General features: G+C 35.7%; 1 protein-coding gene across 1 annotated transcript in view; it reads right to left on the minus strand.

The window, feature by feature from the left end:
• ATG5 (autophagy related 5) overlaps positions 1–13,205 on the minus strand; it is a 77,167-nt gene that overhangs the window by 39,273 nt on the left and 24,689 nt on the right. The window contains exon 6 of the mRNA XM_072408711.1: positions 905–999. Coding sequence (XP_072264812.1) covers positions 905–999 — 95 coding nt within the window. The remainder of the gene's footprint in view (positions 1–904; positions 1,000–13,205) is intronic.

Below are 13,205 nucleotides of genomic sequence, written 5' to 3' on the forward strand. Positions count from 1 at the left end.
TTTAAATAATTTAAATTATTGATAAGCCAGAAAAAAATTAATTTATTTATTTCTGTCTGCAGCAACACAGTTCTGCAATTTTAAGCAGATCAAAGTGGCAGCAAATTAAAGCTATATTGCAGCCTTTCTTCTTCCACACTTGTATAGAATGTTTCTCCTCGTCGGATTTATCTATTGTACTATTGGTACTATCGTACTATTGTACTATCGGTGTACTATTTTTCAAACATAATGCTTTAGAAGCTGCAGCAGATGACCCAACTTCCTGTCTGATTACAAGCATCGTCAAAGCCTGTCCCCACTGATCAACACTATTTAACAGCCTTTCCTTTTAGCTTTTTGCTTTGCTTTCTTTCAGTCATTAAGTCTCAAAGTCATGTTTAGACGTTACCTATACCAGGCTGTATGCAGCCTGCAACCCCTCCAGATTGGAACTTATTTCCTAATAGATAGGGATCGGTATCCTTTCCAAAGTGATCTTCTCTGATTTGATAGTTGATCACCAAGTGATATTTTGGTTCGGTTAAGTTTAGCTTTGATAAAAGTAACACTATTTGGATGCATTTCTATTTTAATATTTAGTAACAACTTAAATTTAACAGGTAACATTTCTCCTGTTGTGAGAGCATTGTCTTATCCATCGCTAACTTCTGTATGAGCAGTATTTGCAGGCCTAGTGAAAGTTTGATATTAAACAAACATTTTACAACCAATGACCTTGTGTTAACAGAAGGAACCTCCTGGTGGTCTCCTTGGCTCTTGAAACATTGTACAAGAAACCAAAGCTGGTTTGAATATTACACAGTATAGAGGAAAAGGAAAATAGCAGTTTCCATCAAAGCCTTTCTCCCACAGTAATTTTGAGTGACCAATTATACATCTTGAATTTTGTTTTAGACATTACCAGGTATATTCGAAAAGGTATGTAACGAAATCCCCCTTCTTCTGTGGAACACTCCATAAGTTTTCGGTTTATGGCCCAAAATTGGTCAAATTTATCTAAAACAAACAAACAAGTAAATAAATAAATCAAGTTAATGTTCCAAACAGATTAGAGAAACATGTTTACATGCAGTATACAAAACAGGACTTCTGTCAAAACATCTTGTTTGTGTGTTTAGGTAAAGTCTGAAACCGTTAGAACCCCCATCAGGTCTTCAATACTTTATGTGTGTACCATACAATACATGTGTGTACCGTGTGCCTTTACAAACCAATCTATTAGTGGAACAAACATCACTACTGTGCTGCACATAACTTGAGCAGAAAACAGACCCTACAGGCCAACCCACCCACCACTGGGAGCCGACAGGAAGGTGGTGGATTCAAGATTTGTCATTTTGCACAAGGAGAGAGAGTGGCAGTGACTTATCACAGGAAGCTATTGCACAGTGGAAAGTTTCACAGTGAATTACTTTACAAATCTATAAAACTGAACAAAGCACACCGAATATCAACAAATATATGTCTCTTGTATTACCCGTTGATTACCCCAGAGTTAAGCTTTAAAAATACTGTTTGTATGCTGAAGGCCTCTTTTCTAAAGATTAAATAATCACATTTTGTTTAATTAATCTCCAATCTGCAAATAGGTAGTACATTTAAAAAACTTAACTAAATAAAAACATATCTTCCTTTCAAAATCAGCTCTTCCTCCCAAACCACACACAAATTGACTGATCAATTGGTGATATTACCTAAAAAAGAGATTCGAGTTTATCTCTGTATGAAACAAAGCCACAACTGGTAAATATTCTTATATACGTGCCGCATGAAGTCATGGACATACAGCAATCTGCAACTAACTTGTTTGCATTATTGGTCTTATGTACAGGTGTATTCTGTTTACAAGCCACAGCAGCAGGACTCCAATAGGTTAGGACAGTTGGCAAGTTTATCCATTTTTTTTTTTTTTTTAACGTAAAGAAGGTTGTCACAATTTTTGGTCGATTACATATTTCAGTTGCCTTAAACGTATTATGTTGTAATTTTTTGGTATGATTAGCCAAAAGTTATCAATGGGTGGCAGGTCTATACTGTGGCAAGCTAGTTTAGCACCTGGACTCTTTTACCAGGATGCCATGCTATGCAGGACTTGGATCCCCTGCAATGATTTTTTGTGTACAAAAACAACAAAGGAAAAGTTTTTAATTGCAGTGTAAACACACCAGGAGTCCTGTCCTTCTCTTTAGCACAGAGAACGAAGGGGCCCCGATTTCCAAAAACATTTTTTTTTCCTTTCTCAAATTTGAATTTTTAGACCACAGGACCGTTTTCTACCTTGTCTCATCTTAAATAGGCTCAGGCCAAAAGAAAGTAGCTATATTTCTGTATATATATGGATTGTGGATGCAGCAATAAACTTCATAGATAATGTTTTTTGTAAGTGTTTCTAAGTCCAGTGAGTACCACTACAGAATTGTGTGTTTTTAAAGCAGTGCCACCCGAGGACTCACAAACATCTAATGATGGTCTTTCTGCACTGCACACAAAGATTTCTCCAGATTCTCCTCATTTTTATATTATCATCTTTATTGAAATCTCCAAAATGTTCCCAGTTTAACTTTGAGGAATGCTATTTTTAAATTGTTGCTGCTTTTTGCACAGTCTGCTATTCCTTCCTCATATCTACTTTTGGGGCTCAACCCCTCTGTGCTTCTCTTTTAATAGCAAACCATGTTTATTCTGAACTGTTGGAATACTGCCATTTATTTAACATAATTTCTTGTAAGATGATCCACTGATCTGAATTTTTTTTTAATTCACTACTGCCATCAAATTCATCATTTTCCATTATATAATCTCTCAGTTGTTTTAAAATGTTTTTGTACTTTATTTTCAGCCATAGGTATAAATATAGGGTTTAAATGATTTGCAAATTATTATTTGGTTTTGGTTTTGCTTTAATTTTCCAAAGACGCAACTTTTTTTTTAGGAAAAGAAGGTTGTAAACATGAGTAAAAAAAACAAAATGGGTTATTGCATCAAAATGGACATTTCTTGCTCTTTCTTTTTTTTGGACAAAAGGTCAAAAAATTCTGAACACCAGAATGAGATCATTGAACAGTCTCTACCTCTTTCTTAATCTGGGTACATCAAGTCATCCTTGTTTTTTTTTTTTTTTTTTTACATTTTTTACTACACTTTGATGTCACATACCATCAGTACACTGTTCTGGGCTGCCTGATCACATCAAGGTACTGATGTGACTCATAAAACCAGGATCATATTAAGATGCCTTTTCTTCCTGTTGGCATGTGAAATCCAAACACAGTGGCCCATATGCCATGCATGAAGTAATGATGGGGTCATTGCACTGCCTTCAGCTGCCATCTTCCCAGGATGTTCTTCAACTTGTATCTATCACTAGTACCAGCACTTGCCATTGCCTACTAAGGCTTGGCTTGGTTCCAGGGTTGGAGCTGTGGAAGTTGACCATGTTGGTGGCTGGGTAGGTCTAGCAGGCATCTAGCGGTTTCTCTCTGTTTTAGTGATGCCTGTATGTTCCACAGCCTTCTCACCTGCCCAGCTCAGGTTGCTTATCTTTTGCTCAGTTTGGACAGCAAGGCATGATGGCACAACGGCACAAACCTACCAAAGCCGCAGACAATGCAAAGCCATGCATTGAGATTTTACAACCAAAGTTCCTAAAATATGGCCAAAATCTCAAGCTATTGTCAACCCCACGCAGATCAACCAAAATAGCTTTTACTAAAAAAATATTGTATGAAAACCTGGTAATATACCCATATGGGATCTGGCTGATCAGTTAAACGTTTTGGGAAACTGACATCAAAGTGTATACAATGTGAAAGTTTTCTTTTTCCAAGGGCTAATATACACCTAATTGTCAAAACACTTAGATGAAGTTAAAAACGCTAATTATCATATTACAATAGCAACTGTATAGGGGTGATATATATTGGGCTGTGACATGTGTGAGATGTGAGCTGTTTTGACAGCAGAGGCGACATCACAATATTAGACAGGTGGTTTTAATGTTTTGATTGATCAGTGTCAATTTTTTAAGCATTGTGTCTCTCCTTGCAAACTCCTTTACATATTTCCTTTTTTTAAAGGTGTACATTAACCCTAACCTATTAAGTTTTCTGTATTTACAACAAGATTTTCTCTTATGTATTAAAACAGTCTTTGTGTACCATGCGAGTGCCTTCTGGGCTGTCACTTTTATTGTTAGGTCCTTATTAGGGGTATATTTTTTGCCACATTGCATTGGAGAATTGGGTATGTATGAACAACAAAACCCGATCTCCCTTTGCGTAATTTATGCAACAGGCAGTTATTTTGTTTGGTCAGAAAGGAAAGTCAAATATTTCCATAAGAGAGTGAGGCACCAGCAGAGAAAGTGTCACTTGCTGTAAAAAAAACACCTGATTGGATTACATGAGATAGGAACCCTGTAAAAATCCCCAAAGTGAAACATGAAAACTACTGCACAGGAACTAGATGGCCAGCCAGTCACAAGAAAGCTTTTACAATTTGAAATGAAAATAAATCATTGATTACATGACATCATTAGACACACTAACTTTCACTAGGCCTTCTTTAATGTGAAGAAGGCAAATGCCACAGTTGGCTTCTGCCTTCAAACAAAATCTGTAAATGCTCCCTCCCTCCCCAAAAAAGTAACCGCATCAAAAGCAGATTATGTAAATATTAAATGATGACTGCACTTCTGGATGACTCCAGTGGAGATATTTTCCACATTACGCCATCATGATTCCTGAAAGTAAAGAGCAACCGTAAAGCAATAACAAGACAATTATATATTAGAAGAACAAGCACCTTCAAAAACAACTGTGAATGCAATATATGATATTTATATCACTGCTGAACTTTCCCCTTACATCCTTGGGTACAGAGACAATAAGGAGCAGGCAGAAATTATTTGAAAGCACACATGTGCAAAAATTACCATTGGAAACAAACGACTAACGACCGTTCGTTCGATAATTAACAAAAAAAGTGCACAAGGACTGGCCAATGAACGAGCAATGTCCATGGAGATGAACGACCGTCCCAGCGGATCTGATTGGGCGACGATTGTTCACTATCTATTGTGTTTACGGTCATTCACTGATCGTGGATTATTCTGCAGTACACTTTCTCCTGTACACGTCACTTCCTGCATAGTTCAAACAATCGTATCTAGTGAGTGTACATTATTGGTGGATTATATTTGAACGATCATATCGTTACAGCATGTATAGAATTGTGCACAATACGATTCACGTATTGCACGTTGAAAATAATCGTGCATAATAGTTTGTTTTCCAATGATAGTTATTGCACGTGTGTACGTAGCCTTGGGCTTTTTAGGCAAACAAAAGCACAATGTAATATAACTGCTTCATCCCAAACCAAAGCCCCATGTGCTGGTCACTAATGTGTGAACCTAGGCAAAAGGGGAACTTAAGGTTCTGGGCGGGGGTTGGCAGCTCGTATGCAGATTAGGGGAGAATTTGTATGTCTCTTATGCCAAAAAAAAAGTCCACTAGCACATTTTCTGTATTCTACTTACAGAAAAAAATGCATAATGCAATGAATATTTTAAGCATCTGTAAAATACAGAGAGGGTGCATCTCTCCAGAAGGGGCACAAGCACAAATAAAAACCTGACAGAGATTTAATTGGTGCCATGGTTGCTGAATGTATGGTAGGGTTCAGAATCATTTACTTCACACCATTACAGATGTAGTGAAGCCCAGACCTTCAACTCAACCCTCTAACCCCTAATTTTTATCATAGCCTAATTTTTAATCTAAAACCCCAATACTAACTTATTCCTTAAAACTGCAGATTTACCCTAATGATGCCCTCCACAACTGTGCAGTCCAGTGCATTATATATTAATCTGGTAAATGTGTGTTCAAAGTGTAGAAAGAGTACAATGAGGCACCATATAATGCTCGTCACCCACCGGTGTTTTCATCTCCAGTTCTTTACTTTCAGAATAGTGGTAAATAATAGGATGAAGAAAAGCAGCAGCTACCATACATGCTCCAGAATTCACTATAGGAAAAGTTTACAGCCCCAAACAATGATGAAAGGCCTTGATCTAATAGCCTGACAAGATCAATTATAAAAAGCCCATAAAGTGCTTCCAGGATTTTTTTCTTAACTCATTCTCTGCTGATAGTAAGATAATGCTGACTTTACTTTGACATTAACTAAAATCATATATGGTTCCTATAGAGTTCCCATATGGTTCTTATAGAGAGGTTATATACATAGCCTAACTGTAATAATCTAAATGTATCAATATTGTATAATGTTTAAGTAACACTGGGCATTAGGGAACAGATTGATATTGGTTAAAAACATTGAATCTTCTTTTACCCCACAGCTTTGGCAAAATCTCTAGTAACAACTGATTATTGAATAATCCTGAGCTTGTGGTAACCCAAGGTGGAACTCATTGTTTAACTGATCCTAAAAGTTTTGTTAGGATCAGGCTACAAACATCTTATGTGTATGGCAATATTTAAAAACTGCCCTACAAATAATTTTAGGTACTCAACCCATCAAGCTAGCGCTGTGTTTTGTTTTCACACATCACAGTTTGTGAAAATCATATCTTAGCACATTTTTTTAGGTTTCTTTTGTACAGCGGTACATTTTACTTGCACTTTCACTGTCTTTCTTAAGGCAACAAAAAATTAAAGAGAATTCTAAAGGATGTGAACTTCTAAATAGAAGACTGCTGAACCTTTAAATAGTTGAGTAGAATCATATGCTCAGAATGTCAATTATATTTCAAATGTTCTTCCTTATTCCTATAGCTGCAAACATTGTCTATATGAACATCACCACATCCCTCAAATTATGATATACGAAGAAAGGGCTGCTGAAGTTCTGCGTCACCTATCCTATCCTTCCCCATCCTGCAATGTTAAAAAAAAGTGTTTAATAAGTGTTCTAATTGATACATATCTAATTCTTTAAAACATTGTTTATTTATACGTTTTAATGGGGATGGAGGGTTACAAGTAATATAAGGAAACAAAGGGGGGAAAGTACAAAACACTTGGCTTGAATAGCGATAATGGAAACTAAAAAGGGGAAAACGAGTAAGGGATGTAAATGATAACAGAAACAGAGAGTTAATTGCTGTACAATATAATATAAAATTACAAGTTTAGAACATGGAATCACATCATATCTGAATAATTTTAAACAAACACAAAACTGGATCTAATTGTTTAAAATTATACATTTTATTTTTTAATTATGTTAGTTAATAGTTATCCTTAATGAAATCGCCTTATCAGATCATGTCATCCAAAAAATTGATTTGTAAATAACCAAAATGAATTCCAACTCCAACCCATGACTAACAGTTTTAAAATAGTTACAATAGTCCAAAAAAACATAGTCAATGTAAAAACTGTACATTATAGATTTAAATATTTAGCAAATAGGTATGGCAGCCCTTAATGTTGCCTTGGCCAATATCGATATTTTATAGCCATAACAACAATAATAATACACTACCAAATCAGATCTCCAAGAAGTGTATAACTAATTTAAATAATAGATGCAATCCATAGTCCCATGCTGAGATATGAGAACTGCATTCCAGAGTCTGTTTATATGTTCCTGCTCTTGCCCAAACCTATTTACATTCAGTCGCCCTTGCCCAAACCCATGTAGTACAGCCCCATTGACGTCTTTGTACCGTTTCCCAAGGAGGAAGACAAGCACTATACAAGTCTATGGAGCTGTAAAGCAGATGATGTGGGAAAGAGTGAAATGTAAACAAATGCCAGATTGCACTGTTCAGATATTGGTAAAAAAGCTATAGTGGACAAGGAGGGTGAAAAAGGTTAGGTCAGAGTAGGGTGGCGCAAAATAAGAAAATTAAGTAAAAGTGCAATTTCACTCTAATACATTAAACCAAAAACAGTTAAGCTTTCAAACAATTTGCTGAATACAAAATATAGCTATGCAGAGTTTCAGCAGTTTTAACAAGGACCGTTTCTAATTGAGGTGAACAATTACAGGACAAGAATAAAATTGATCTCATAAGCTGCATAATGGACAAAGATGAAAGAGCGGTATTGTTTCATGTTCAAAAAGAATCACTTAGTGATCTAGGGGGCATAATCAACTGAGACTAACTAACCTGGAAAAGGTGTCTACGATTTCTGAAAATGGCAATACACTAAACCACAGACTTGTATAAGATGTATTTGAAAAATAAAAATTCAATTGAAGTTACATTTTCCCACCCATGGCCAACCACATGAAGCATCTTGAGGAGCTTGTGTTTTACTTGGATGTCATCCAGTTGTTCTAATAAATGCAATGTTCTATTACATTTTCTAGTTGTCTGTGCCCAAGATAGTAAACTGAAAACAATACATTCCAGTATGTGTTTTACAATTATCTGGCTGACCTCCAGCTTGTTGAGAAAACTTGTTGATGACATGTTATTTGAAATTCTAACATTTTATGATTTATTTCACAAGAGGATAAAATTGAAAATGATGTCATATGTTTTACTAAAGAATTAAAACAAAGGTGCTAAAGGCAAAGTGTGCTAATGGTATTGAGTGTTTTAGCTGTTTTGTGACAAAAATATTTGATTAAGAACAAATGGCTCTACAGACTCAGACTGTGAACTAATTATTGGTGCCAGATTTGGTGGTTGGAGAAAGTGATGATCTGCTATAAGGTTATAACACTAAAGTCACTAGCGTTTTCAGATATATGTAAAAAAAGAAGTGGACTAATCAACAACTGCTTACTCTTTACAACTGAAGTGCACTTCTAAGTGCACAGTTTGAAGAAACTAAAAACAACGAGCACCAGTTAGGCTTGGTCAGCTCATAAAATTAAAATCAAATTACAGTAGGCATGGATTCACCAAAACTCTAACTTGAAGGCTAGAAATAAATTTGTCTCTTCCCGACAGAGCTCAGTTTTTATTGTGGATTATTTTATTATAGATCAGGACCTACCAAATACAACATTACACCATATATTTGTAGCTGTGATGTTATAGCTTCAAAGGTAGTATGATTCCTATGAAAACAGCAGAAGTGGTTTGCCTTCAGGCTATCTCTCTGACTGAAAAAAACAAGATAAATGTTGCTGAATTTACCTATGCACTGGGTTGCCCCAAAACTGCATGGGTTTAATGCTTATGTGGCCAGGGAAGGGTAAAGTGAGTGAAGGAATAGGTGCAAATACTTATCAAATGGCTCACACTTTGATCTCTGACATTTTTATGTACAATGTAGGACTAGGACTCCAGCTATGCAAAGGAGGACGATGGGGATCCAGTCACATCCTAGACTGTCCAACAGCAGAGGAGAGCAATGGTTGCTGGGGCCAGTGAGAAACTAAGTAGTTTTATACCCCTGGAAAAACTAGCATTTAACCTACGCAGTGCCCGTATGTAAAAAATTAACAACTGCCCAAAAATAGGCCTTGTCTCATTTTTATATGTCTGGCATTCAACTTTAAGAAAAAAACGTTCCAACTGTTACAGTAGCTTTGCCTATAAACTAATAAAAGACCTTTGTAAAGAGAGCATCACCTCCCAGAAATACATAAATTATGTGAATATACAGTGTGTTGTGAAAAGTACATTGATTTGAAGTCATACACGCCTTCAGGGGCAGACACTGTTTTCAGTTTCACTGATGACTTGATGCCAAGGTAAAACCTCACCAAAAAAACAATATTGGTAAGACAGGTTTCTGTACCAGCAAGTCCAAACAAAGCTTTCAGTGATAGTGAGAACTACCTTTTTGTTGAAATTTTTTATACCCCTGCCAAGATTAATTAAACAGGATTAGTATCAACTAAAACATATGTAAATACAGATTAGTTACTTTGTCAGCAGAAAAGAAACTGCATAGAGTAGTAATCTTCTATAAAATGCGGGAACCACAATAGAAGAGTAGCCTACGGGGTGTTAGGTCTTGAGTGTACAAACAGGACACCGATTGTTGATCACCTAAATCACCATCATTGCAGTTATAATTTAAACATAAAAAAAAATAATAACATTATTCAGTTTTCCCTATTACTTAGTTTATAAATTTGCAGGACATAGAATCCATTCCAATTATTCATGCTTGACCAGTCCAAAGAAAAATGCATCCCCCCTCACCTTTTTCACTATTAAAGTTTACAAGAAGAATTAATACACTTTCAAAAGAATGGGCAGCAAGAGTCTGCATTTCCAACTAGAGACTCACAAGAAAAATTAAGGATTAGTAAATTGTTTTACTAATTTAACAGCAGAATTCAAAAGCTGGAAACATTACTTTGTGTTTATTTCATCAGCAATACTACCAAACCCAACTAAAAACTAAACTACTGGAAAACTAACGGCCCTGCATCAGTGGGCAGGAAAGTAACTTAATAAAGGATGAAAGTACATGCCAAATGAACAAGGATGCACCACCCAAGCTTCTAGAAAACAACCGGGTAGCCCCTTATAGGCAAGGATAAAGTTCTATTTCTTTTCCAGGAAAAGGAGCTGTTGCACACCAAGATTGTTTATAGATATATATACGTATATATAATGTATGTGTATATGCATGGGAATGTTTGTGAAGTTTCTTTTTGTCCAGCCACTTCACACAAGGGACAATGGACAAACAGACCATCAAACAGATGCCAGGAAACTGATACAGTTCCCATAAAGATGATTACCATAGGGGTTTACTTACTAACAACCTTATTTTCATTTACTGTGTATTTTGTTGATTGACGTTCTTATACCTAAATCAACCAATATTGCTGTGCATTTTATGTTTCAACTTGTTTCTTAAACAAATAAACTGTTTGAATGACTATTATTGTGCATCAATATTCATTTATTGAATACATATGTGCATTGATAGGGTGATATAATATCCATATTTATGCAGATAATATTCATAATCAACAGTGCTGTTAAAGACAATATAACCCCAAACTTTGCCACTGAAAGCACAAAGCACCCTAACCTGGAGTTCAGGAAAGATGCAGTTACACAAAAAAATTATACACAAAACTTTACATTCCTTTGTAAGGTAAAGCTCCCATTTCCAGTGTTAAACTTAAAACAAAATATTGGGCTGACAGTTAACTTAGTGTAGAAACAATAGCATTTTTTTAAAATTATCAGATGGTTAAATTATACTACATACAGCTGTAAATGCACAAGAAATAGATATTTCCAGTACATGCAGAATGAGGACATACTGCAAAAAGGTGTAGGAATTAGTATATTCAAATCTGTATTATCCTCCTCTATAACCATCTAAGCCTTAGAGTCGATTAAAACATAGCTGCACCATTAAAAACAAATGCTCCCCCAGTTGTCATTGTGACTTCTCCTTGCAGCAAGCATCATACACTTCTGCACACATGACCAACGGTTCCTTGTCCGGTCTCTTCCTGCATTTAACTGAGCTCTGTTATATAAGGACTACAAGGCACTAATGCCAGATCAAATTCAGGTACCTAAACTGCTTACTATTAAAAAGAAATACATTTTTGGCCTACACTGATGAATACAGAGCTGTAAAAATGTATTTTATACATGTCTGGAGTTCAGCTTTAAGTCTTAAAGTTTTCTTTAAATGATGATGTCACGAATAATGGAAGTGCACAACATCCTTCATTATATTCCAAGTATTTCTGTTTTCAGTATGAATGTACTACGTAAATAAAACAGCCCTTTAATTTACCATTTATGCTAAATTAATCAGTCTATCTAAACAATCTATTTTTACACTGCCGTTTGCCATTTCAATGACCTTGAAGACAATTTGGTTATGGCTATCAAGTAAGGAACTGCCGCTGCTGAAATGTAAATGTTTACTCTCTGTTTCAGCCCAAATTTAAACTGCCCTAGGGTTTCACAAAATAAAAAAGACTGCGGCAGATGTAGCTGACATGAGGCAGTTATTGCAAATGGTACTTTCTTTTCTTTTTTTGTGGTCAATAATTGTGTTTCACTACAGCATTAGAAAACGTTAGACCTAAACGAAAACCTGCTTTACAAAATAAAAAACTGAACAGAACATTGTGTTTCTAATTCTTAGTTTCGCTAGCTTTTCTTATTTCTCTTTTGCAAATAGCTGATATATCAAAATTAGCTTTTGAAAGTTTTCAAAAGATGTCTTGTAAGCTTTTTCATGGTTTCAGAATGTGTGGACTTTGGTAGAAAGTCATTATTTAGCTTCTCACGCGACAAAACATCCAATAATTAGAGAGACCAAATGTAACCCAGCAAACAAGATAAAACATAAAAATGTCTGATTTATTATATGATTAGGCTGACCCAAAGCAACCAATGATCTTCACTGATAGGTGAGAAAAATAAACAAGACAAACAGCTAAATACAAAGATGAAATTCATACGCTGGAGCTGTGTTAATTGTCACAGAATCTGTATTTCTTACCATTTAGTTACGAGATTTACACAGCTCCATCACACAACACAGCCCCAGTGGAGAAAGGGAATCCTGATTTTCCTTGCTGCTGTTAAAGTATATGTAAATCTGAGAAGCAAAATATATTGCTTTAGTCTTTAGATGTGGTAACTCATTATTTGCACGTTAATCCTTCCAGTAATACACTTCCTGTTCTAAGGTACACTCCTTGTAAAATGTATTATATATACAGTTTTTAAACACATGCTTCATACATGCTATATTCATTAGACCAAGAAGTCTGCTTGAGCTCACATACTTTTAGGCAAAAGAGTTCTTGTATCTTTCCCAGTTACTTGACAGTGAAAAGAAAAGCAGCACCTCTTCAGGATATTAATAGCACACAACATTGTAGCATAAGTTACTGGCTTCTTTCATTCACTCCCAGTCTGATCTTTGCAGGGACTGCAATATGATATGATAATGATGGCAATATCAGGTACTTGCACTGCTGGTATTATTAACAATAAATTTAAATGTAAACAACGAATATGAAGCTGTGTTTATTTATTAATCCTAATGTTTGAGTTCAGCATTAAAATAAACCTGTCACAAACCTTAGGCTTAGTCTACACGGACTGTTTCCCCAGCGTTTAACCCGAGGCTTTTGAAAGCCCATGTTTGAAGTCCCCATGCATTCCAATGGGCTAATCTACACCAGGACGTTTCCTTCGGGCACGTTTCTGAGCTTTATCTTAAACGTTGCTTGCAACGTTTAAAGAATTAAACTGCAGGGTAAAACCG

This window comes from Pyxicephalus adspersus, chromosome 4, assembly GCF_032062135.1.
Source record: "Pyxicephalus adspersus chromosome 4, UCB_Pads_2.0, whole genome shotgun sequence".
NCBI classification, from domain to species: domain Eukaryota; kingdom Metazoa; phylum Chordata; class Amphibia; order Anura; family Pyxicephalidae; genus Pyxicephalus; species Pyxicephalus adspersus.